General features: G+C 42.7%; 3 protein-coding genes across 4 annotated transcripts; all 3 read left to right on the top strand.

Moving 5' to 3' along the window:
* The first annotated feature begins 1,452 nt into the window (after nt 1-1,452).
* LOC125308803 lies at nt 1,453-6,693 on the top strand. Of its 2 annotated transcripts, none has more exons than XM_048265407.1 (2): nt 1,453-1,707; nt 2,779-6,693. In XM_048265407.1, exon 2 carries the CDS (start codon nt 3,828-3,830, stop codon nt 6,243-6,245), a length of 2,418 nt encoding a protein of 805 aa, XP_048121364.1. In that variant the 5' UTR covers nt 1,453-1,707; nt 2,779-3,827; the 3' UTR covers nt 6,246-6,693. The 2 variants fall into 2 exon arrangements, with proteins under 2 accessions (XP_048121364.1, XP_048121365.1); XM_048265408.1 differs by lacking the exon at nt 1,453-1,707 and adding an exon at nt 1,867-1,887.
* A 1,200-nt stretch (nt 6,694-7,893) lies between these two features.
* LOC125308806 (histone H3.3A) lies at nt 7,894-10,980 on the top strand. The gene is made up of 4 exons (XM_048265410.1): nt 7,894-7,951; nt 8,758-8,901; nt 9,143-9,296; nt 9,680-10,980. Exons 2-4 carry the CDS (start codon nt 8,774-8,776, stop codon nt 9,806-9,808), a joined length of 411 nt encoding a protein of 136 aa, XP_048121367.1. The 5' UTR covers nt 7,894-7,951; nt 8,758-8,773; the 3' UTR covers nt 9,809-10,980.
* Nucleotides 10,981-11,505: 525 nt separating this feature from the next.
* On the top strand, nt 11,506-15,863 carry LOC125308804 (histone H3.3A). The gene is made up of 4 exons (XM_048265409.1): nt 11,506-11,654; nt 12,487-12,629; nt 13,171-13,324; nt 14,261-15,863. Exons 2-4 carry the CDS (start codon nt 12,502-12,504, stop codon nt 14,387-14,389), a joined length of 411 nt encoding a protein of 136 aa, XP_048121366.1. The 5' UTR covers nt 11,506-11,654; nt 12,487-12,501; the 3' UTR covers nt 14,390-15,863.
* Nucleotides 15,864-24,296: the final 8,433 nt, after the last annotated feature.

The following is a 24,296-nucleotide window of genomic DNA, read 5'->3' as shown; positions in this document are numbered from 1 at the left end:
TCTCCTCATTTTGAAAGTCTCTGGTTTAAGTATGAATTGTTTTTTTTTGTGTTATTTGACTAAAATGTAATATTGATCCTTAACATGGTGAAAAGCCTAATATACTGTAACTTTTCACTGTGGCATAGTTCTGAATTTTTGACACTATAGTGATAGTGACCTGTCCAATCAACAAAGAAAAGCATACCTTGGAGGTAAAAATATGGGTATAGGGACCTGAGTAATATTTCAATGTGACTTTTTCAGAGATATTGACAGTTTAAGCTAAATATGACTATGATACTAGATTCAACATAGAAATTGACTTAAAAGAAGAAGAACATATCAAAATTGGATTCCTTGTATCAAACAAAGTAGAGAAAAAAACATTATACAACAATTTAAGACTAAAGTAAGCTGAGATATAACCTTTTCTCTTTTCGGCGGGGGCCATTTTGGATTTTATGGATAACTGCCACTAGGGGGGCCACCCCAACTTGTATCGATGGATTTTTGAAAACCTTAGGCCCATACCTAACACCCTGACAAAAATCAAAAACTTATCCAGAAGTGCCACATTTTCATGAATTGCAGCTACTGACAGAACAGATGAAAGAATACAAATGTATTGGTTTTGCTGCAATACCTAACACTAGAATCTTGGCGCAAGACTTTTGCACAGCACTGTTATATGTTGTGTTTATGCAATATACAGTGCCTATAAAAATTCTTCAGCCCCATGCTAAAGTTGACTAAAAAGAGGAAAAATCAAAAGCTCATCCAGAAGTGCCCAATCTTCATGATTTTTCACATATTCCTTCCCAGCTACAGACATAATGTTGCTTCGTTAGTTTTTTTTAATAAATAATATTTAGTATCCATTGTTATTTTGGCACCGATGTCTGGTTCATCCTCCACAAAGGTCATCTGCAAGATTACAACAACCTTTCAACATAGGCATGTGAAACGACAATGTTTTGTTGTGAGATTGCTCTGAGCATAAATTCCTTCACACCCCTTAGGGCGATTTGCACCAAATTGCTTATCTTGTTATATCTGCGGGCAAATGATTCACACTTACAGATTTTATGTGGGGGTCCTGCCAGATGCAATACTCATGAATAAAAACAAAAGCGAAAGGGCAAGGTGAGAACTGCAGTCATGTGAATAGCTGGCTATAAGGGACACTGGGTGGACACGAAATGCTAACCAATTGGTGATCTTTAAAAGGCGAATAAAGGTGATGATTAATTGATGCTGAACTCATAATGTTGAGCCAAATGGTTAACAGAGACAGCTGATGCACTTCGCGCATCTGCACAACTATGCATGACAGCACATTCAGCCTGAGCACATCGTTCTTAGAGCGTCATCTTGTGGAATTTAAACAATCATGCAGCACTCGGTCATCCGGGTATGCTGAGAAGCAGGGATGCAGCGGAAGGAACCAAAACACACAGGCGGCATGTTGTGAGTGAGAACGAGCAGGAGCGTTTTCTCAAAAGAATATCTAGTGATAACACAGCACGTGTTTGTGTAACACAATACTTCCTCAAATAACTGACTACTCAAGTTGGAGCTTCTGCGCATGGCAGGCTTATCCAATGTGACGACACACCTGTCCACACACCCCCTACCTATGATCAGACCAGAGACCATCATACTAGCCTACTAAACTTTGCCTTATCTTTCCACATAATCAAACCGTGAGGGTGTCAGTCTAGGATGGTAAGTACTCTTCTGTCTTCTGTTTGCATTGGCATAAAAAGAGTGTTGTCCTTGAAGGAGTTTTGTTCGTGAATAAAAGAAAGTTGCATGGGAAAACAGGAAGAAACGCAGAGCACGCGGGCCAAACAAGGACGTTTCCCAAACCTGGACTGGCGTGCGCGTGGGTATAACATTACTAACGTAAGGTGAAAGAAGTAGGCCTATAGCAATTCTTAATTTCTTGTTGATCCATGCGCCATCTCTGTCCATATCATAACCCTGGCGGAAACCAGCATGTTTAATGTTAAAGTTATTTCGGAAGAACAATGCACATGGAGACGCTGGTACAATAACCATAGCCGAGTTTGCAAGATATGGCCAGACTGAACCAGTTGTTGATGTTTACTGTCAGGAGGCTACAAATTGGCTACTATGTTCAGACCGTATTGTTGTGATTGGCCTTCTTTGTATTATCTAATTAAGTCTTTCGTTAGCCTATTTGGATTGAAGACTATGCATAATCAAAGAATGCAGTTTATCTGTGATTAATAGTCTGGGATAGTTTTGGGCTTGGCAAAGGTTTTATGTGTAATTATAATGGATTAGATGTTGTAATGTTTTGATATTCTTACGACTTTTTCATGACGTTTAATAGATGACTACATTTGTACATACTGTTTACAAAAACAACTGCAGTCATGGGACAAAAAATGCAGTTATACTGCAGTTTATCTGAAGTACAGTGTAATACAATAATGTGGTTGCATCCAAAATATTGCATTGGATATTGAAAATAATTCCTCTAAAACTGCAGTTTTGATACTCAGAAAACTGTAGTTTTGACAGTTGAAGTAGTGCAGTTTTTTTTGTAAAGGGTAGTTTTTAGTACAGTACAGCGATGACTGAACTTGAATTACTTTGATGATAGATAGATAGATAGATAGATAGATACTTTATTGATCCCCAAGGGGAAATTCAAGATGTTCAGTCAACACACAGCTGTAAAATACTAATGTGTTAGTCGGTCGATCATCTCTGTTCCACGTTGTCAGTTTGACAGAATGATGAAATGTTCATTTGTTTTGTTTCCAGAGTTAACATGGTGAAAGGATACCAAAGAAAAAGGCGTAGAGGGCGCCCAGTGCAGGGGGCAGTGCCAAAAGCTGCACAGCATGTTGTGTCGCATAAGAAAAGAAAAATGGACACAGCCAAGGACTTCAGCACCAATTATCACACAATTACCCACCTCTGTGACCACATCTCAGTGCATGAAATTCAAGCAGTGGAGGCAAATCCTACCTACAGAGAAGGCCATGCTGCAGAAAGGCTAGAGTTGAGTGGTGATCTGGAAAAGGAACTGGCCTCCTGCATTTTCACTGCCGCCAGTAATTACTTTGGTCTTTCTCCAGAGAAAGCCAGGCGATTGGCTTACCAGTTTGCAGTGAAACACCAGCAACCGGTGCCTTCATCATGGCAGAAGGACAAGCTGGCGAGTGAAGACTGGCTCTCTGCTTTCCTAAAGCAGCACCCCACCCTGCCCATGAGCAGCTCTCATGCTAGTGCACTAGGTGGGTCATGTGGCTTCAACAAAAACAATGTTCACCTGTTTTTCCGGAACCTGGATGATGTGCTGAAGAGACATCGCTTTGGACCCGAAGCTATGTGGTACATGGATGAAACTGGGGTCACCGAAGGCGAAAAACCGCTCAGGGTGGGAACGAGGAGGGACTTCCAGAAGGAGGCGGCCATAACCTCTGCTGAGCAGCGTTGCCTGGTTACCGTGGCGTGTTCCATCTCTGCTACTGGGATCGCAATTCCACCTTACTTTGTTTTCCCGAGAAAAACATTTAGGCAGGATCTTCTCACATCTGCCCCTGTCGACAGTGGTGGGGGTTGGCTGCAGGAGGAACAATTTCTTGACTTCCTGAGGCATTTTGTGCGACATTCAAAATGTTCCCCTGAGAAGCCTTGTGTCCTACTGACAGACAATCATGGGTCATACCTGTCCATTGAAACCCTTCATTTTGCTATAGGAAATGGCATCGTGTGGATGCCATTTCCCCCAGACAGCCCCCACCTGTTGCTTCCCATGGAGAGGTATGTCTATGGGCCCATTAAAACACACATAAACGCAGCCATTGATGGCTGGCTACTTGCTAGTCCTCGAAAAAACAATGACACTTCATGATATCACAGGAATCATTAGCAGAGTTATGCCTCTGGCCACGGCCTCAAATAACATCATGGACGGCTTTAAGGCCTGTGCTGTCTTCCCGCTGAATCCTGACATTTTCACTGATTCTTACGGTGAACCCGCGTCCATCCACAATGGTGGTGGGTGCAGCCATGACACTCAAAACCACACGTGCATTGCTGTAGCTCAAGATGGGCAAGGCAGCACCAGCAGCACTCATGATCTGCAAGACCTTTATCATTCCCCAGACATTTCAGTACGGTCTCACATTCCTATTCCGGGCCTTTCAACTGCAGGGAATGGCCAGACAACGGGTCATCTCAACTCTCCAGAATCATCAGACGAAGATGAAGGTTTCTGCCAGATGTGTAGGGAGCCTTTTCCACACAGTAACTCGGAGGTGGTGTGCCTCCAGTGTGCGTTGTGCAGAAGGTGGGGGCAGGGCAATGACGTGGACCTCTCTCTCGTTATCTCCCCTGTCAGCGAACCACTGGATGATCTTGAAGCAGCTCACAATACTGAGGGTGCCGCCCATGATTTCAGTGATTTGTCACCTACACGCAGCATCCAAAACCACTCCCACTCCCTGACTGCAGATCACTTCAGTACGACTTCTGTGACCCAGCTGCAGAATGTTCTGGAACCTGTCCACACTTCTGAACTTGCCACTCATGATATCAATGACGACACTCATGATTTACATGACCACGCCACCACAGGCTCGGCACCGACCCACAGTGATCAGAACCACATCGACTCTGCGTCAGATCCCACCGAGAGTGTAGAGAGCGGCCCTGACCACATCGCCTCAGCATGCACCACTGGAACGCCACACCACCCCAACAACACTATAGTGTCCAGCCATACTGTTGACAACCACGCCCACAAAGACTTGGCACCCATCCTCAATGATCAAGACCACATAATAAAAGACTTGGCACCCATTGTAAATGATCAATACCACACACTAAAAGACTTGGCACGCATTCTCAATGATCAAGACCACATACTAAAAGACTTGGCACCCATTGTTAATGATCAAGACCACACCCACAAAGAATTGGCACCCACCACAAATATACAAGAACACACCCACAACAATGTTGTCTCCGCACTCAATGAACAAGGCCACACCCACAAATACTTGGCAGCCACTCTAAATGTTCAAGACCACATCCACATTGACTCAGTGCCCATGCTAAATGGGCAAGAGCCAATTCATGAAACTCATGAAAAAGAGCAACTCCATTCTGCTCCAGATGTTTCAGAAAGTCCGCCGCACAGTCCAACTCCAGAACTGTTGACGCCACCTAGTGGCCAAACGCCATGTGGTCTCGACTCTCCAGAATCATCTGATGAAGATGACGGCTTCTGCCAGGTGTGTAGGGAGCCTTTTCCACACAGCAACTCGGAGGTGGTGTGTCTGCAGTGTGTGTTGCGCAGGAAGTGGGGACAGGGTGATGACGTGGACCTCTCTCTCGTTATTCCCCCTGTCACTGAGCCACAGGATGACCTTCAACCTGTCCAAGATGCAAGATCTACCACCGACAGTAGCCAGAAGCACATCCAGGACCCCCAGATGCACACTCTCAGTGTTTCATCACCCACTGACAATGACCAAAACCACTTCCACTGCACACTAGAGCCCACCGGTGATTTGGAAAACGACCCCAATCACAGTGTCTCGGCAGTCACTGATGGGACCCAAAGCCACACCCACAACACAACCATATCCACTCATAATGTTGAAAACCACATCCCCAACACAACAGTACCCACTCATAATGACTTAAGCCACACCCTCAACACAACAGTACCCACCCATAATGATGAAAGCCACACCCCCAACACAACAGTACCCACTCATGACATAAGCCACACCCTCAACACAACAGTACCAACTCATAATGACATAGGCCACACCCTCAACACAACAGTATCCTCCCATGGTGTTGAAAACCACACCCCCAGCACAACCATATCCACTCATAATGATGAAAGCCATACCCTTAACACAACACCATCCACCCACTGTTTTGAAAACCCCACCCATAAAGACTTGGAGACCACCCATGGTGTAAATGGCCACACTCATTCTGACTCAGTGCCCAGAGTTAACGTACAAGACCACGGCCATGACGCTCATGAAGAGAAACAACTTTCCGCTCCAGGTGTTCCAGAACATCCGCCCAGTCCGACTCCAGGCCCGTCGACAGCTCCAGGTGGTCTCGACTCAGAATCATCCGATGAAGATGATGGTTTGTGCCAGGTGTGTAGGGAGCCTTTTGCACACAGCAACTCGGAGGTGGTGTGTCTGCAGTGTGTGTTGCGCAGGAAGTGGGGACAGAGTGGGTTATATATGTAAAAGCAAAGATTTTTTTCTAAAGTTTTTAAAATGTCACTTTTTTTATTACTTCTTTTGTAGCCTGTACTGTTTATTGACTGTGTTTCCTTTAACAACATTGATACATTACCAGACTGTACTGGAGGTGACATTTGACACACCAGCCAATGAATGTGAATTATTTGTATTGTCATTTTGAAAGGACCAATGAATAGCCTAGTTGCTAAGGCTTTCCAGGCAAAGTTGAACATTTTGTTGAAGAGTTTCATTTAGCTAAATGTTAACAACTTGCTCTTTTGAATAGTAGACTGCACTGGAACATATCATGTCAACACACATTCAGGTCATTTTTTATGTTCTGCTGGTTAAAACACAATACGTCATTTTTTAAGTTGGTATATGTTTAATATATTTGTTCACAAATGGACAGAATTAAGACAAATCTCTGTTTTTCCACAATATTTCCACAATCCCCACTCATTTGTATGTCACGTAGTCTATCACTGACTGTCACCACATCTTGACATGAGGGTTCCAGCTTCCCTGTGTGGTGCTTTTCCAAAAATACATTGATTTTTTTTTTAGTATTTTTCTCCCCTTCAATTTCTTTCTAACCAATTTCCCTTAAATCTTTAGATCATGTTATAGCCCTATTGAACAAAATGCTAAAGAATTATAATAAAAGTTTTAATACTAATCTGAATGTGTTTTTATTTATTAGTATAATGGCAACTAATAACAAAGTGAAACAAAGGAAACACTTACATAAAACAAACTAAATGTTCCCAGAGTGCAAATAAATCAAAAGGAATGTCTTTTGTTTTTTGCTTGACATTATGCCCATTAATGGTATTCAGAAAATCCCATCTGAGAACAAATATGTGCCATTAATTGTAAGACTAGCTGGTGTTGGGCTTCAGGGTGCCCAAGCCAAAATCCAATTGGACAAGGAGAAGTCACATGGTATGCCTGCTGCCTCTGACCTTTAACCTAACCCAACCCCCTCTTTAACTTGTGGGGGGTTGGAGATTTTAAATGGAACATTTCAGTATTTTACTTGAATGAACATAGTATTCAATGGACGACAATAAGCTTCTGATTTCATGTCTACTCTAGAGTCTAAATGTAGTCAGTCAAACAACAAAAAGGTATCTTGCAAATAAGGGACAAAAATCTAACAGTACACAGTTTTCTTTCACAACTTTAATATTGGCCTGTTATAGGCTATATCAAATATTCAGGCTTATCGAAAATAAAAACTATGTAACAGTACACACTCATGTTTAGGTCATAATGGAAATGGAATTAGAAGAAATAAAAATAATATATTTGTCCAACACATAAAGGCACAGAGTGGGGTCACATATCTTTACAAAAGAATAGCCCAGCAGAAATGATTTCTATTTACATAATTTATCTAATCTAAAAAAATGTGCTACTTAGGATAAGTACTATTTAACTTAACATGATGTATGCATTTTCTTCTTTAAAACGCATCGACTACACACTCAGAATAAAATATAAATTGTAACGTTAAATAGTAACAAAAAAGTGAATTCCCGCTCAACCAGTCAAAATAGATTTTGAATTTACCGCCCAATGAGATGCATCATGGGAAACCAGCCATTTTCCCTTCAAAAGTGTTCCTCACTTCCATTGTGTGAACCCAGTAAATAGTGACAAGAACAGAGTGAGGAGCTTCTTCGGTTTGTTTCCTATTTTGACAAGTAAGTCCAACTTTCTCTGAATTTTAACTTGTAACTTTATCAATAATAATTATTAGCACACAATAATTAATTAGAAATGAAATTACAGTTGTTTCAGTTGACTACAGCTACTAAAAGAAATAAACTAAAACGACGGCTGGAAAGGCTGGTGGGAAACAGCCGTGGTGCAACACAAAATTTCCGCTCTTCAGGAGGTACTTGCCCACTTGCTGGGGTTAAACGCGGTCGCAGAGTGCACGTGCTCGAAAATACTAACATCCACTGTTATCCTCGGAGTCTTCTCTTTCATGTTTGACTGCGTGGAACGATTTTTAGTGTAAGAAAAAATAGTATTTTCGAAGGTTTCGTCGACCTCATATGGGAGTTTTAGCTCTTCCCGTTTACATACACATCTGCAGCCTCCATCTTGTCATCAAAGGGGGGGGGGCGAGGGAGATGGTCAACGCTGAATGCTATTCGCTCAGAGGTTCACATCTCCCGCCCCACTGTCGTTCCGATTGGGGTTTGTTTCGAAGACTGAGATGTATTTGTGTACATAGACATTGCAACACTGCCCGAAGACAGACCGACGTCTGATTGATTAATGATCTTTCTCTGCTGGTGGAAGTGTGGGGGGAAAACAAAAAAAAGTTACTTTATCTTTGAATAACTAAGTAAGATATACAAGCAAATATATTATTCCTTAAACTTACACTAACTCTTTATATAAAACCAACAGTTCTGCCAGCACTAACTTAATTTATTTTAGTAAATATAATCATTTGAAATATCTAAGTGTTAATTATGTTGCCGCTCACCTGTTGCAGGTGAACTCAAGACGCCATGGCCCGTACCAAGCAGACTGCCCGTAAATCCACCGGAGGTAAGGCTCCTCGTAAACAGCTGGCCACCAAGGCTGCCCGCAAGAGTGCCCCTTCCACTGGTGGAGTGAAGAAGCCCCATCGTTACAGGTGAGCATCACAAAGAACATGACCAGGGGTGCATTTCCCAAAAGCATAGTTGCTAACCTGTTAGCAACTTAGTTGGTTGGCAATGGGGAAATTGCATTGCAACCAACAAAGTTGCTAACTTAGTTAGCAACTATGCTTTTGGGAAACACACCCCGGTAAAGTAGAAGATGACATTGTGGCCAGGCAGTGTGTCTATGCTGTCATAATAACCCATCTCCTTTTCCTCCTCCTTCACCACAAGGCCCGGAACTGTGGCTCTGCGTGAGATCCGTCGGTACCAGAAGTCCACTGAGCTGCTGATCCGCAAGCTGCCCTTCCAGCGCCTGGTGAGAGAAATCGCCCAGGACTTCAAGACGGACCTGCGTTTCCAGAGTGCGGCCATTGGAGCTCTGCAGGTAAAACACACACACACACACACACACACATACACATAACGCATTGGTTCTCTGCAGGTAATGCACGCACACACACGCATAACGTATTGGAGCTCTGCAGGTAATACACGCACGCACACACGCATAACGCATTGGAGCTCTGCAGGTCAGTCACTCAGTCTGCCTACCTGTTATCCTATGAATTAGTTTCAATGATCTGGGGTGTGTTCCAGAAAGCATTGTTGACTCACCATCACTTGACTGACAGACCATCACTTTGAACTATGTGTCTCCATGGTTACTATGGTAGTTCCACAATAACGCTTTCAGGAAACACTGTCCTGCATTAGTACGTTTTTCACTGTCCTGACCTCACCTCCCCTTTTTACCCATGTACTTTGCAGGAGGCCAGCGAAGCATACCTGGTGGGCCTGTTTGAGGACACCAACCTGTGCGCCATCCATGCCAAGCGTGTCACCATCATGCCCAAAGACATCCAGCTGGCACGCCGCATCCGTGGGGAGCGTGCTTAAATGCCTCTCCCTCCGCCTCCTCCTCCCTGCCCTTCTCTCCTATGACCAGTCCGTCTTTCCCCCTCTTTCTTAAGTATTTTCTAGAGTAACAATGATTATGGAAAAAAAGAATTAAATGTGTAGTCTTGTCTCCTTATAGTGCTCTTGCCAGCAAAGTTTTAGGGGTACTCTTTTTGTCTATGTACTAGCTTATTGCGCATCGCACAAACCCACTTAAAGAAATGGGTCACTGTGTGACTTTATTCCATGTGCTAGTAAAGGTACATGAGCCTCTGTCTAGTGTGGACATGGTCTTTGGTTATGCACGAGGGTCTCAAATCCAAACACGGCGCTAAAGGCATCAAGTGTAATTTCCTTTATTTCTTTTTTTTGATATTCATAACAGGACGAGCATTTCCGCAGCGTGAGATGGATTGGAGCGGTGACATCAGAGAGTCTGTTGTGGGGGTAGTAGGAGGGTTAGAAGTTAGAGGAAACTAGTTCCTTCTCAGGGTGCTGGATCCCCAAAAGGCTGCCGATTCTGCAACAGTTCTGGGCCGGGTTCTGATCCGACCCGCCTCGGATCAAGCAGGTCCGGTCCAGATCTGTTTTCAGTCTCTGTTGCATTCTGGGAAAATACCCGCCTATGCCCAAAACAAACGAGACTAGGAGACATGTGTGTGTGTTTCTCTACTGATCACTTTGGGTGAGCATTTGTTTTGTTTGTTTCAAATGAAGTGCTTTATTACTATTTTTTTGGTATCGTTGTTTGGTTTGATTAGTCTTTTCTTTTTAATCTCCAGCATTTAAGAATCTTATTACATGCAAGGTGTTCCTTTTTGACCATAAGAACATTTATATGTATGGAAACAACTGCAAACTGTACTTTATATTGTGGAAAGGGAATGATTTTTAATCTCCTTTTGTAGTAGACTTTGTTGGAAATAATAAAAGTGTCAGTAAATGATTCATCCTTATATGTAGCACTGGTGTATTCGTACAACAAAAAAAGTTTTATTCCTGATGGCTACTCGATTATCTTCCCTTTTATCCAGATTACAAGTTTTGGTATTTCGTCTCAGGTTGGTTTGAAATCTTTTATTTTTAAACTGTTCACTTTTTTTAAGTTGTCATTAAAAAATGTTATATTCTGATGTTTCATGCAGATGGAATAATAAATTGATGTTACTCAACGTTTGTTTCACTGTTTATTCAAGAGTTGACAAATGATTGGTATCTGTTACGCATATTTCAATAAACCGAAAAATAAACGATAAATTATATTTTTCATAGAATACAACACACGCCAATGTGCACCGTAACATGCAAGATAAAGGTTTTTTTTTATTAAGGTGCCAAAAATGTGTCGCCACACTAATCGGTCAACTGCAGTAAAGTTGTGCTTGTATAGTTCGTTTGTAATAATCACGGACTACATAAACCTCATGTCATGAATGTGACTAAATCGTATTTGCAAAACTGTTCAGAACAGACCCTTCTTCTCCCAGACCACTTTTTCTGTGACTCGACGCTGCTCGCGAACAATGTAACACCCATTGTTGGAGAACTCGAGGCGGTCTGCGCACTTCATTACAAACTAACTTCAAATGTTGCCAATTTGACAATGATGCAAATAATTGTTACTCTTAAGTGTCAATGTTATTCGTAGTTTGATACAAGTTTGCCGATGTAAACCCATGTCGCCAGAAGAACTCGCTAGCTCCCGTGTTGCATTATGGGAAATAAATGATTGACACGGCAGCCATGTTCCCGCTGGACTTCTCGCTTTTGTGGGTACTACGTGATAAATAGACGTCCAGATAAACGGAATAACAAGAAGACACTCAAAAATCACTTTTCCGCACAGGTAATGCATTGTATTTGAGCTTAAACGGTAAATAACATATTTGAGAAAAAACTGTTATAATTTAGCTTTTTAAATGTTAGTAACATGCTATTTATAGCATTACAAAAGGTGGGAAACAGAATCGGTGAAACGACCTAACCAGAATAGCTGTTTTCAAGCCTCCGGTCGGGGAAAAAATCATTTCGAATAGATGCTGCGCTTCACTCGGTCTAAATTCTGTTGTTTTGCTGTAATTCTGGGTTTGAAATCAGTTTTTCTATTCTTTAGGATGTCCTCTTCGACAACAAGTTAGTTTTTCCTCGATACATAGCCCAGTAAACTTGTAAATTACAAAGTTGTAACGATTGTCGCTGGCTTTTCAGCTACACTTTCTGCCGAAATGCGTATCAAACATCCGCCATCATGATCGCAGGATTGTGGGCGGGGCATTCGCAATGTTGCCAACAGTGAACTAGAGACTTTAATCCCGCCTCCTGCGGGATCTCTTCTCTGGTTGGCTAATATGCATGTGTACAGTATTTTTTTCATTGGGCATGGACAGCCTTAGGCAATGATTGATAACATCGTTGTATTTTTTTTTCATTGGATGACGCATTACATAGGCCTAGAAATACTCATAATAATATCCGTCTGAAAATGAGAACATAGCAGCTGTGTATTTTTTTACGCAGGTAATTGAGTAATGTCTGAAATGTTACTGAAATATATAGTGTTATAATTTCATATAACCTAAACAGCTGTATTATATTTAATTCCAAAACTGCTATTATCTTCAAATTAATCTAAGTTGAACTTTCCAAGTAATGTGTTTATTGTTGCCTCTCGCCTGTAGGAATCCTAAGGTGCCATGGCCCGTACCAAGCAGACTGCCCGTAAATCCACCGGAGGTAAGGCTCCTCGTAAACAGCTGGCCACTAAAGCTGCCCGCAAGAGTGCCCCTTCCACTGGTGGAGTGAAGAAGCCCCATCGTTACAGGTGAGACTCTTGAATCACCCCAACTGTTAAAGTGGTAGCACTAGGTGGTTATAAGATTTCAGTGTTGCCAAGAGGAAAAGGCAACAACAGACTCACTCCAATTAGTTGTAGTCCACTGAGCAATTAACAGAATACTGTCCTCTCATCCATCATGTTGTTGGCTGCCATTTACTGTTTCTGGATTGAGACCTGCTAAATTAATTGATTAATGCCAGTAGCCGGTGTCCTATCCTATTAGCCTGATAATTAGGATTTCTGAATGAAAAGTAGATGTTTGTGTTCTTCCTTTGTGTAAGACACGCACAATGGATACATCTTTGTGATTTGTCTCCAGTTCTTTTGAATGATTTTTGTTGATCCTTCTCATTATGAATTTTGCTTATTATAGTAGGTTTTGACTCTCACAACAGTAAAAATGTCACACACCACTTTAGCTCTTTTAAACAAAAGACTGGTGGTGGTGAGCAAAAGGCCAATGGCAGTTATTATAATGTGTGCGGGGCTGATATACCATCTTCCTCTTTTCCTGTGAACCCACAAGGCCCGGAACTGTGGCTCTGCGTGAGATACGTCGGTACCAGAAGTCCACTGAGCTGCTGATCCGCAAGCTGCCCTTCCAGCGCCTGGTGAGAGAAATTGCCCAGGACTTCAAGACGGACCTGCGTTTCCAGAGTGCGGCCATTGGAGCTCTGCAGGTAATACACACACGCACACAAACGCACACACATACAGACACACACCGCATTGGAGCTCTGCAGGTAATATACACACACACACACACACACATACGCACACGCACACACACACGCACACATAACGCATGTGCATTCTTGGTCCGTATCAAATCAGACAGAATCCAGAAAAATAGTCACACCGTCACAGACCGTCTCGTCTTTTGCAGAAGTTTGTCTACATAAAGTTTAGGTCCCAAAACTTAACACCTGTAAAATATTTTTGTTCAATTATTTATTTATTTTTTTTGCCCTTGATTTTGCACTCTCAAAAATGCTTTATCTCAGAAGCCATGTTAGGGCATTATTATTTTAAAAAGTGGTATACCAAACTTTGTAGGATGGAAGACAAGGCTCTAGGTTCGGAACAAAGTGCAAAAAGAGTTATATTGGCACTTTGTACACTAAATGCTCATACTAGCTACCGTACAACCTCCCCTTGTTTTATCTTTAATATATTCATGCCCATTATCGACATGTTAACGCAACATTGTATTTAAGACAAAGTGATGATTGATACTAAATAGGTACAAAAAAAGCTAGTTTCATGATAAAGACAAGGTTTGAACCAATCAGAGACGGTGCAGCAATAACCTTGTCTGATTTGACGTGGAAATTACCCAACTACCAATAGAGGAGAACCAAGATAAAGGGGATAGCATGTTATTTTGGCAATCCACAAGTGGTGCTGCATTGTTTCTAATGAGTGTGTAGCACCAGTCTGACCCAGGTAATGTCAGACCACTAACATCATTTTTACTTCTGAATTGACGCATTGTCATTGGAGGATAGGTTTGAAAGTCTGCATTTAATGGCATAGGTTTCTAATGCTGGTGTGTGTGTGTGTGTGTGTGTGTGTGTGTGTGTGTGTGTGTGTATTGTGTTTGTGTGTTTCTGCAGGAGGCCAGCGAAGCATACCTAGTGGGCCTGTTTGAGGACACCAACCTGTGCGCCATCCATGCCAAGCGTGTCACCATCATGCCCAAAGACATCCAGCTGGCACGCCGCATCCGCGGGGAGCGTGCTTAAGCAGCCCAACCCCCCCCCTCCTCTCGCACCCTACTCTGTCTGTTGCCCCCCTCCTCTTCCTCTGTTCAATCCATCTTCCCCCTCCTTTTCTGTCTTTTGTAGTTGTAGTGTTAATGGTGATTATTATACACAAGAATAAAGTGTGTAGTTGTGTGTCTCTCTCGTAGTGCTCTCGGCAGCAGACTTTTTACGGTACTCTTTTGTGCATGTACCAGCATGTGTTGCTGATCAGGTCCACATAGACACCCACGCCCACAACGGCAGGTCTTTTGCCCCCCGTAACTTTCAGGGCGCTTGCTATAGCTGACTTCTCTGATGTTGAGAGGGGTTGAGGGCAGATTTTCACAGGTTGGATGTGCGTTTTGTTTCTTCTAAGGTTCTAAGAATCTTCTCTAACAAGGTTCTAAGAATCCTCTCTAACAAGTCAGGGGGGCTCAGGACTCATCTGCTTCAGGAGTAGAAACATCTTCTGCCGGGTGCTAGAAAATAGTCTGGATTTCTTAACCTTACCAGAACACATGTCATGTCACAGCCGGATATGGAGTCTTTTGTTGCTGTGAGTGTGTGTGTGTGTCTGTGTGAATGTCAGATCAGCAGCACACATTTTATTCAGAGTCAGAGCATCTCTTGAGCAATTGTTTATTTTATTGCAATATTGACAATTACTGTTATTACATTGGTGTGTGATTCCTGTTTTTGATATAAAGTACATGCACGGGCTCCTTTCATGATAACCCAAAACATATGTAAAGGAAAGAGATGGAGCAAATTTCAAAAGATAAGATTTTTTACCATTTTTTGACAAAGAATAAAAAAAATTAAAAAAAATCAAGTTGTCTTTATTTTCCGAAAAGACAACATCTGAATAATCTTGGCCATCATAGGGAGAGCAATAGCTTCATTCCCTGTCAAATTTGACAATACTTTGCCTATTCTCCTCTCTTTCCAACCTTTAATTCGGTGGTGAAATAATTTGTGTTGCCAGATCATGCATCCTGAAATGCCAGGCTTGTGAAAGGGCGATGTGTCTGTCCTCTCCACTTAGTTCCCCACTCTCCCCAAGCCCCTTCTCTGCTCTGTGTGGTCAGAAGAAGTCCGTAGGGCATGTCGTTTCCCAACGTGCGGATTAAGCGGAGAGATGTCACCATGTGCAGTGTGTTGAGATGAAGAAAGCTACTTTCTTCAGTTTGAGGTGGTTGTTATGGCTACGGCCTCAGTTTGAGGTGGTTGTTATGGCTACGGCCTCAGAGATCACTTTGTCTTTGTTCCACTAGATCCTGAATTACTCAGGTTGACGTGACAACCTTTTTATCTAATAACTTTAATATTTTATCTGAATTTGATGATTTTTAATTTTGTTTAGTTGTGGTTTTGTTTTCTTTTGTTTGGGGAAATGTTCCAATGTTTAAAAAAAGCGGATCTTTGTTCATTCAAAAATTCTCATAAAAGATAGATAATAAATGGATGTCACACAGTGGGCTTTGTATTTCATCCTTATGTGTTTTCTGCAAACCAGACTGATCCAGGTTTAGAGTTCTAATAATAATTTAATAATAAGCTTTATTTGTATAACACCTTTCATACACAGAATGCAGCTCAAAGTGCTTTACATTTGGAGCATGTAACACAATAATTGAGTCAGTCAGTCACTATCAATCACTTTCAATTTCAAAAGATATCATTTTTTTACCATTTTTTGACAAAGAATAAGAATTCTCTCAGAGTTCTGTCTCTTCTTCTGTCTTGGTGTGTAGAGGATTTGTGGGGCTACTCACAGCTAAACAGTAAGACACCAGAGGAGCTACCAACACGCACGTCTGAACACACATTATGAAAAGTTAGTTAGCCTCTGCTAAATTAGTAAATGCAAAAGTAATATACATGTTTGAGGATCTGGCCACCACGATAAAAGGTAAACTGCTGCTAGACCAAATTGCTAACAACATTAAAAAAAAAAAAGAACTATGAGCTGAACTATAAAGAGCTGTTTAAAGTATATGACTTAAGAAGTTAAGAAAACTATCCTAAAACGATTACTTGTCCAAAGTAATGAAACGTGATCATCCCATTCATTTGACAAGGAGTCACACCGTTACAATCTAGCTGGAAAGTCTCCATGGATTTCAATCACAGCCACTCAATTACTTAAAAAGGCATTTCCTCAGGATGCAGGCCAAATAGAAGCTTTTAAACATGGATGGGAGTAGATTTGTTGCAACAATATTAATGTATCCATACACACATCACATGAAGTTTTATTAGGCTACCAACAGGGTTGTGCACAATTCGAATTGCAATTCTGCTTCCTGTTTGCTACCTCAATTGAAATGCAAGTGGAATTCAAGAATTGAATTGGAATTTAACAGCCAGATTCAATTAAATTCTGGAATTTTGCACAAGCCTGGCTACCAATCACTGACTTAATTGGGCAGGTACACTCAGGAGAATACAGCCCACAATAGCAATGTAACTAGAGCACATTATGAAAAGTTATTTGGTGACCCAGGACTTAAAATACCAATTCAAACATATTTTATGCATCAGCCTTTCCCAATTTTGTTCTTTTTTGTTTGTTTGTTATAGACTAGACCAAAAGCACACTTCGTTGACTATGAATGTGTATCCGAAGTAGAGGTATCCTGCAGTGAGATCATGAGCCGACTACTATCAGACTTTATTTATCTTTAGCGTATCTCGCATGCGTTTGGGGACCAAAGTTTAGCCTATCTCGCATGCGTAACGTGCATGTCATATCAATTTTTGCTAGAGGGCGCTCGTGTACTGTGCTTAAACTAAGATGCGGCTTGTGAATGGGGCTTGCATGTCTGGTGAAAAGCCCAGAGTGTGAGGCAACGGCGAACTAAGGCCTACACTTGATTATACTGTAGCCGTTCGTTCAGTGAGTACCATTTTATTTTGTTTTGTTTTAAAAAAAAGGGCTTGCTAAAAGACAAATAAAAGCACCTCGGCTACCTTAATGTGAAAAAATTGGATTGGCCTAGTCGACCGTTGCCCATAGGTCTGCAAAGTAAATTTGTCCTCTCATAATGTGCAACAATTTAAACAAATTCCAAATTTGAATGCGCAACATTTGAGATTCAGATATCTTTGGCGACTGCCAAATGGAAACATTTTACATAACCAGGTAGGCTACAACAATTAGTTGACAATACCGTCGCTAGGGAGGGTAAAGCAATAGGCCTATGAGTCTGGCCTACAGATAAGATTCACCTGAGATGTCTTCTGGAAGCTTATGACAGGAGATCTAATGGCTGTCTGCCCGTGGAAAAGGCTGTTAGACTACTTCACAGGGCGTGTCGGCATCACAAAACGCAACGCAAAAAGAAAGAAAAACGGCAAAAAGAAAAGAAAAATTCAAAAGGTGCTGCCTAGGCCACTTGACATTGAGCGAGAGAGGTTTGAGAGCTAACAATGTTGGACTATTGCATCAGACATGCAATAACATTTATGTCAGCGGCAGCGCAGTGAGGCATATTGTTTATTTTCTCCGCCCTCTCCCATATCAGTTTTAGAAACGTAAGGGCTGAGCTACACCAGGCGCGTAACTGAAGCGTTCCGTTCGCGTTGCGTCTGCTGCAACAATTAGCTTCTATTATAATCAATGGAAGTAGCTACACCAGTGGGGCGTACGTTCGAAAAAAATAGACCATTCATCTAAAATGGATTTTACGCGTCGCGAACGGAACGCTTCAGTTACGCGCCTGGTGTAGCTCATACCTATGGCTACATTCAAATGTGGAATAATTCATAGGATAGGCTATGGCTTTTGTGGCACTATATTATTGAACCACTTAGGACTATGGTGCATACAAACAACAAAGCGACAATTATTTTGACATAACTTCAACAACAATTTACTGCCCCCCCCCCCCCCCACCCCCACCCCCGCAGGTGTAGGCCTACCAGCACATCGTAGGAGACGTCTGCTCTTGCTGCCTGTAGGCTAATAATACATTTTTGCGCTCAGAAATAGCTCCCGCAAGTATGCTAGTTTCCACTCGTAGTGACCTTCTAATCTACAGACCGGATAAATGTCTTGCTCAATTACTGACCTGATGTCACTCTAACTGACTCTCACCTGAGACACACGATTACGCCTGCACATGGCTGTGAACAGAACACATGAGTGACAACACAGGACCAGCAATATGTTCATTCTCATTTTCAGAACGACCTTATTTGTAGAAGAATCTACATAATATATCTATATCAGTGAGTTATAAAGCAAAATAAATTACAAAGAATCTATCTGTTTAAAAGTCACTTTATTTTTCATCACAAAAATAGCAGGTCGGAATTATAGTCAGAACATTTTCAAATTAAGACATGCATGATAAAAAAAAAATAGTAGTTTGCCTTTGTGCTTGCACTGCAGTCTAATAAAAACTAAAATATAAAATAAAAAAGCGATCCATCTTACCTCCACACAGATAATCTATGCTCTTGTGTCAGTACAATTTAAAAGCATACAAGCATATTATACATTCAGTAAAGATGTTCACCTATGGACTCACACTCACTAAAATGCTTGAATGGATAATAAGTGTTATACTTGATATGCGTGAGTTCCAACAAGGCCACTGCAGGCCTTATAGCCTTCATGTGACTACAGCGAATGTTGTGTGCATGTTGTGTGCAACAACGTCTTAAGGAATGTAGCAATTTCACAACGATGTAAAGCAATATGCGCTACTGTAAGAATTAATATGAAGAAAATAATATAGAAAATGTGTGTTACTCTGAAAAATGTAGCCTACTATAAAAAAATAAAAAAGACTTTCAAATATAGTGTCCATTCAGTGGCCCCATCATTACGCATGTGGGGGAAAGATGTGTTCACTATTACAATAACTGGGCTCTTATATTTAATGCCAATGATAGATGAATTACCAAACCAAAAACAAGCACAACGATTGAATGCAATAGGGCTAGACTGATAGAAAAGCTCTATTACATACATTTTCAGGGTGAATAAATTCTTGTTCTGTTGTGTTTTAGGTATTGCCGAATTCTCAAACGAAATTGACATTAATGTTAGAATTTAAAAAAACATCCATCTGCGTAGCATTCTTTTAGTTGTCATACCAACCCCAACACTGTGTCCGTTCCAGAAGCTTCCTTGTCTGAGAGGCGAGAGATGAAAGTCGCCATTTCCTGAGCCCTGCTAAACCACACCTATAATAACAAACAGGTAAAAGAGAGGTAAAGGATAGGTCAATATTTGGACACTTTTGACAACTGCGTTATTGATCTGATGCGAGTAATTAGTGATTCGCCTGAAATGACCGATGATCAGCCGGCTTTTGCACAATTTAAATAGATGTTTGCTTAGAAAGGAAGAAACAAACTACAAAACTAAGAAACCAAACAAAAGCAATTCTCTATATGTTCTTTGGAAGGCATGTATTCAAATCAACAGTAGTTTTGTGTGTGTGTGTGTGTGCATGCCTGTGTGTGTGTGTGCCTGTGTGTGTGTGTGTGTGTGTGTGTGTGTGTGTGTGTGTGTGTGTGTGTGTGTGCATGCCTGTGTGTGTGTGTGTGTGTGTGTGTGTGTGTGCATGCCTGTGTGTGTGTGCGCGCCTGTGTGTGTGTGTGTGTGTGTGTGTGTGTGCATGCCTGTGTGTGTGTGTGTGTGTGTGTGTGTGTGCAGGTGTGTGTGTGTGTGCATGCCTGTGTGTGTGTGTGTGTGTGTGCAGTGTGTGTGTGTGTGCATGCCTGTGTGTGTGTGCCGCCTGTGTGTGTGTGTGTGTGCCTGTGTGTGCCTGTGTGTGTGTGTGGCAGGTGTGTGTGCATGCCTGTGTGTGTGTGTGTGCGTGTGTGTGTGTGTGTGCATGCCTGTGTGTGTGTGTGCCTGTGTGTGTGTGTGCATGCCCAGTGTGTGTGTGCATGCCTGTGTGTGTGTGTGCGTGTGTGTGTGTGTGTGCATGCCTGTGTGTGTGTGCGCGCCTGTGTGTGTGTGTGTGCGTGTGTGTGTGCATGCCTGTGTGTCTGTGTGTGTGTGTCCTTTTCTCTACGGCAGCCTCTCGGTTAAAGGGTTTAAAATCTGACTCATCGTCTGGCTGCCTCCAGTGACCTGGCCTGCTGTTACTGTTTTAGCTCCATGCCAGCCCAGCGTCCACCCCATGTCCACCCCATACCAGTCCAGCATCAGCCCACGGACACCCCATGTCCACCCCATGCCAGTCCAGCATCAGCCCACGTCCACCCCATGTCCACCCCATGCCAGTCCAGCATCAGCCCACGTCCACCCCATGTCTACCCCATGCCAGCGGGTCTGCCCACATCCACCCCACACCACGGCACTTTGCAAGCGAAGCACTGGACGCTAAAACATGCCCACGTCCACCCCACACCACGGCACTTTGCAAGCGAAGCACTGGACGCTAAAACATGCCCACGTCCACCCCACACCACGGCACTTTGCAAGCGAAGCACTGGACGCTAAAACATGCCCACGTCCACCCCACACCATGGCACTTTGCAAGCGAAGCACTGGACGCTAAAACATGCCCACGTCCACCCCACACCAAGGCACTTTGCAAGCGAAGCACTTGACTAAAACAAGCCCAAATGCATAGATGCCGGCCACACAGTGTGCCATTCAGCACCCCCACCCGTGTCCACACACCGCATTTTATTTCGTGCCCCCTCACACACACACACACACACACACAGACACACACACACGCACACACACACACACATACACACACACACACACACACACACACTCACACCCCTCCCTCTGCACTGGCATGGTGGCGTTGACCCTGCCGATGGTGTCAGCCGGTGCTTGGTCCCAGCAGCCAGCTCGTGGTCCACGCGCTTTAGGTAACAGCACTACAGGGAGTGTGTGTGTCACTGTGTGTGTGTTACTTTGTGTGTCTCTATGTGAATGTGTGAGTGGGTGTTTGTATGTGTCTATATGTATGTGTAGAGTAAGTGTGTGTGTGTGTGTGTGTGTGTATGTGTGTGCAAGCATACTTGTGTGTTTCTGTGAGTGTGTGTGCCTGTGAGTGTATGTGTACTTGAGTGTGTGTGTGTGTGTGTGTGTGTGCTTGAGTGTGTGTGTGTGTGTGTGTGAGTGTGTGTGTGTGTGTGTGTGTGTGTGTGTGAGAGTGTGTGTTAGGTCACAGCGTGGGGGATTAGGTGTGTGTGAGTGATTGGGGGTGACAGCGGGGCTGCATTAGGGGCCCTGTGGCAGGTTTCTCAGGCCTCTTTTAGCCGCTAAGCTGGATTTGCCCCGTAGACGCAGCCGCAGACGCAACTCCAGCCTCAGCCACAGCAGCAGTGAGTCGGAGAGGGGCCTGGGCCACCCTTTATTGCCCCCCTACCCCCACTCCCAGCCCCATCTCACCCCAGTCCACCCTAAAACACCCCAAGCACACCAGACGGGACCTCTGACCCACCTGGCTCAAGGTTGGACCTGACTGACCCCCCTGTTGCTCTATTTGACTTCATCCCCTGTCCATGTTTGTGCCCCAACCCACTTCTCTCTTGTTGTTGATGAACTTACCTGTTTTCCATCAGTTTTCCTAAATGAGCCCGCACTTATACATTATAAAAGTATCAGTAAAGATAGGCTACTGTAGATAGTACACACACACACACACACACACACACATATACACTAATGCACCAACCCACACTCAAATGTGGTCTGGTTGGGTTTGACTTCCTCAGATGGACCCACTTAGTGAAGCGATGAACACTGTTTGTAGACATGTTCAACCACTTTTGTACTTAATGCACCTCAAAAGACAGCAGGTCAGAAAGATTTCCCCTTCTCTCACATGTGCGTGTGTGTGTGTGTGTGTGTGTGTGTGTGTGTGTCTGTGTGTGATTTTTTAATTTCCTCACTGACATTTGAAGTAAAATATGTGTGTGAGGAAATGTGTATTGGTCGGTTTGATAACTCTGTTTCCTGGCATGCCATGAAGCACACATGTTTTGTTTTGTGTTGAAATGGTTAATATTAGTTGTATATTTGTGAATGTGAGTGAGCGAAGAGTAGTTAGTTTGCTGAAGTAGCCTCGTTTCGATGTATTGTTGTGTGTGAACGTGTGTGGTGTATTTGTGTGTGGTGTATGTGTGTGAGTGTGTGTGCATGTGTGTATGTGTGTGTGTGTGCGTGTGCGTGTGCGTGTGTGTATGTGTGTGTGTATGTGTGTGTGTGTGTGTGCGTGTGCGTGTGTGTGTGTGTATGTGTGTGCGGGTGTGTGCGTGTGTGTGTGTGCGTGTGCGTGTATGTGGAAACGGCTAACACATAGTTGAAATTTATATGTCCACATTTGTCGTCTTTTTTATCATGTTTTGGAGTGAGTGAGCGTGTTTGTGCATGCATGCATAGTGTGGTCAATGCTAGTGGGTGTGTGTCCATTGTGGCTCTTATAAGAACGCCTGATACAGACACTGAGAAGGAAGGAGAAAGAATGAGAGAGGGAGTGAAAGTGAGAGAGAGAATGAGAGAGAAAAAGAATGACAGAGAGAGAGAGAATGAGAGGGAGAGAAAGAGAATGAAAGAGAGAGAGAATGAGGTAGAGAGAAAGAGAAAGACAATGACAGAGTGAGAGAGAGAGAGAGAGAAAGCAAATGAGAGAGAGAATGAATGAAAGAAAGAGAGAGAGAGAGAAAGAGAGAGAGAGATGGCTGTTACAGCCCTTCCATTGTGAGGGTGCAGATTGAGCAAGACTGTGAACCTGCTCCCTGCTAATTAGCGGCATTCCAGTGGATTAAACAGCCAATTAATGATGAGAGAGCCTTTGTGAAGTGTGTGTTTGTGCCATTTTGAAGTGTGTGTGTGTTTGTGCGTCACAGAGGTTGTGAGCAAGCGTACGTGGATGTGTGACAAGGGAGAGTTTACAGAGAGCGTATTAATCATGTGTTTTCTTTGATACCCCCCACACACACATACACACACAGACACACACACACACACACACACACACACACATACACATACATATACACATATAAGTATGAATGCACACACACACACCCACACACACACACACACATACACATAAAAAAGTATGTACACACACATACACACACACACACATACATATACACATAAAAATATATATGCACACACACACACATACACACACACACACATACACATACATATACACATAAAAGTATGTATGCACACACACACACCCACACACACACACATACACATAAAAAAGTATGTATGCACACACTCACACACACACACACACACACACACAGTGCTCCCACATTATGGCATAACAATATGGGCTATTTCTAGGATTCAGTTTAGGATTAAGCATTTTCCCATGTAGGTGGTTTTGGGAGTAAAGTTTTTTGTTGTGAAAATTCTAAAGCCAAATAACCAATCCAGGGGCAGGAGAGCTACCTTTTTCTCCCGGCCCATATTCCTGCATGATTATCATGTTAGATTCTCTTATAATCCTCTTACTTTATGAACCGAGGAAGTATTATACCGCCAGGCCTAAGAAGCCAATTAAAAATATGCAGAGGCTTTATTTAGAAAATAAACGATACAGATGTTTTTTCTGTATCACTCGTTTGTGGATATGGTTTCTTTTTTATATTTCTGATTGGGTTGGCCTGCCAAGAGAACCTTAGAACCCTCGGGCAGAAGCTAGTTGTTGTCGCACATATTCTGACGCTCAGATATCAGACAAACTTCTACATAAAGTCTTCAGACATCCACTGTGTCCCTCGACCAATCAGGAGGCTTTGTCAGGTAGACACAGACCCCGCGATGCCCCCTGGTGAAGGCCACTATTCCATTGGTACACTATTAGAACCTGTATTAGACTATTAGTTCTATATTCCATTGGTACACTATTAGAACATGTATTAGACTATTAGTTCTATATTCCATTGGTACACG

This window comes from Alosa alosa, chromosome 15 (assembly GCF_017589495.1).
Source record: "Alosa alosa isolate M-15738 ecotype Scorff River chromosome 15, AALO_Geno_1.1, whole genome shotgun sequence".
NCBI classification, from domain to species: domain Eukaryota; kingdom Metazoa; phylum Chordata; class Actinopteri; order Clupeiformes; family Clupeidae; genus Alosa; species Alosa alosa.
The sequence above is the reverse complement of the archived record's forward strand: the minus strand, read 5'-3'. Positions and strand labels throughout refer to the sequence as shown.

Bases quoted from the DNA above. Each gene is read 5' to 3' on its own strand.
- LOC125308803 (XM_048265407.1), top strand. From the start codon at position 3,828: ATGGCTGGCTACTTGCTAGTCCTCGAAAAAACAATGACACTTCATGAT.
- LOC125308806 (XM_048265410.1), top strand. From the start codon at position 8,774: ATGGCCCGTACCAAGCAGACTGCCCGTAAATCCACCGGAGGTAAGGCT. The intron at 8,902-9,142 runs GTGAGCATCACA...CTTCACCACAAG, and splicing joins AAGAAGCCCCATCGTTACAG to GCCCGGAACTGTGGCTCTGC. The intron at 9,297-9,679 runs GTAAAACACACA...TGTACTTTGCAG, and splicing joins CGGCCATTGGAGCTCTGCAG to GAGGCCAGCGAAGCATACCT.
- LOC125308804 (XM_048265409.1), top strand. From the start codon at position 12,502: ATGGCCCGTACCAAGCAGACTGCCCGTAAATCCACCGGAGGTAAGGCT. The intron at 12,630-13,170 runs GTGAGACTCTTG...TGAACCCACAAG, and splicing joins AAGAAGCCCCATCGTTACAG to GCCCGGAACTGTGGCTCTGC. The intron at 13,325-14,260 runs GTAATACACACA...GTGTTTCTGCAG, and splicing joins CGGCCATTGGAGCTCTGCAG to GAGGCCAGCGAAGCATACCT.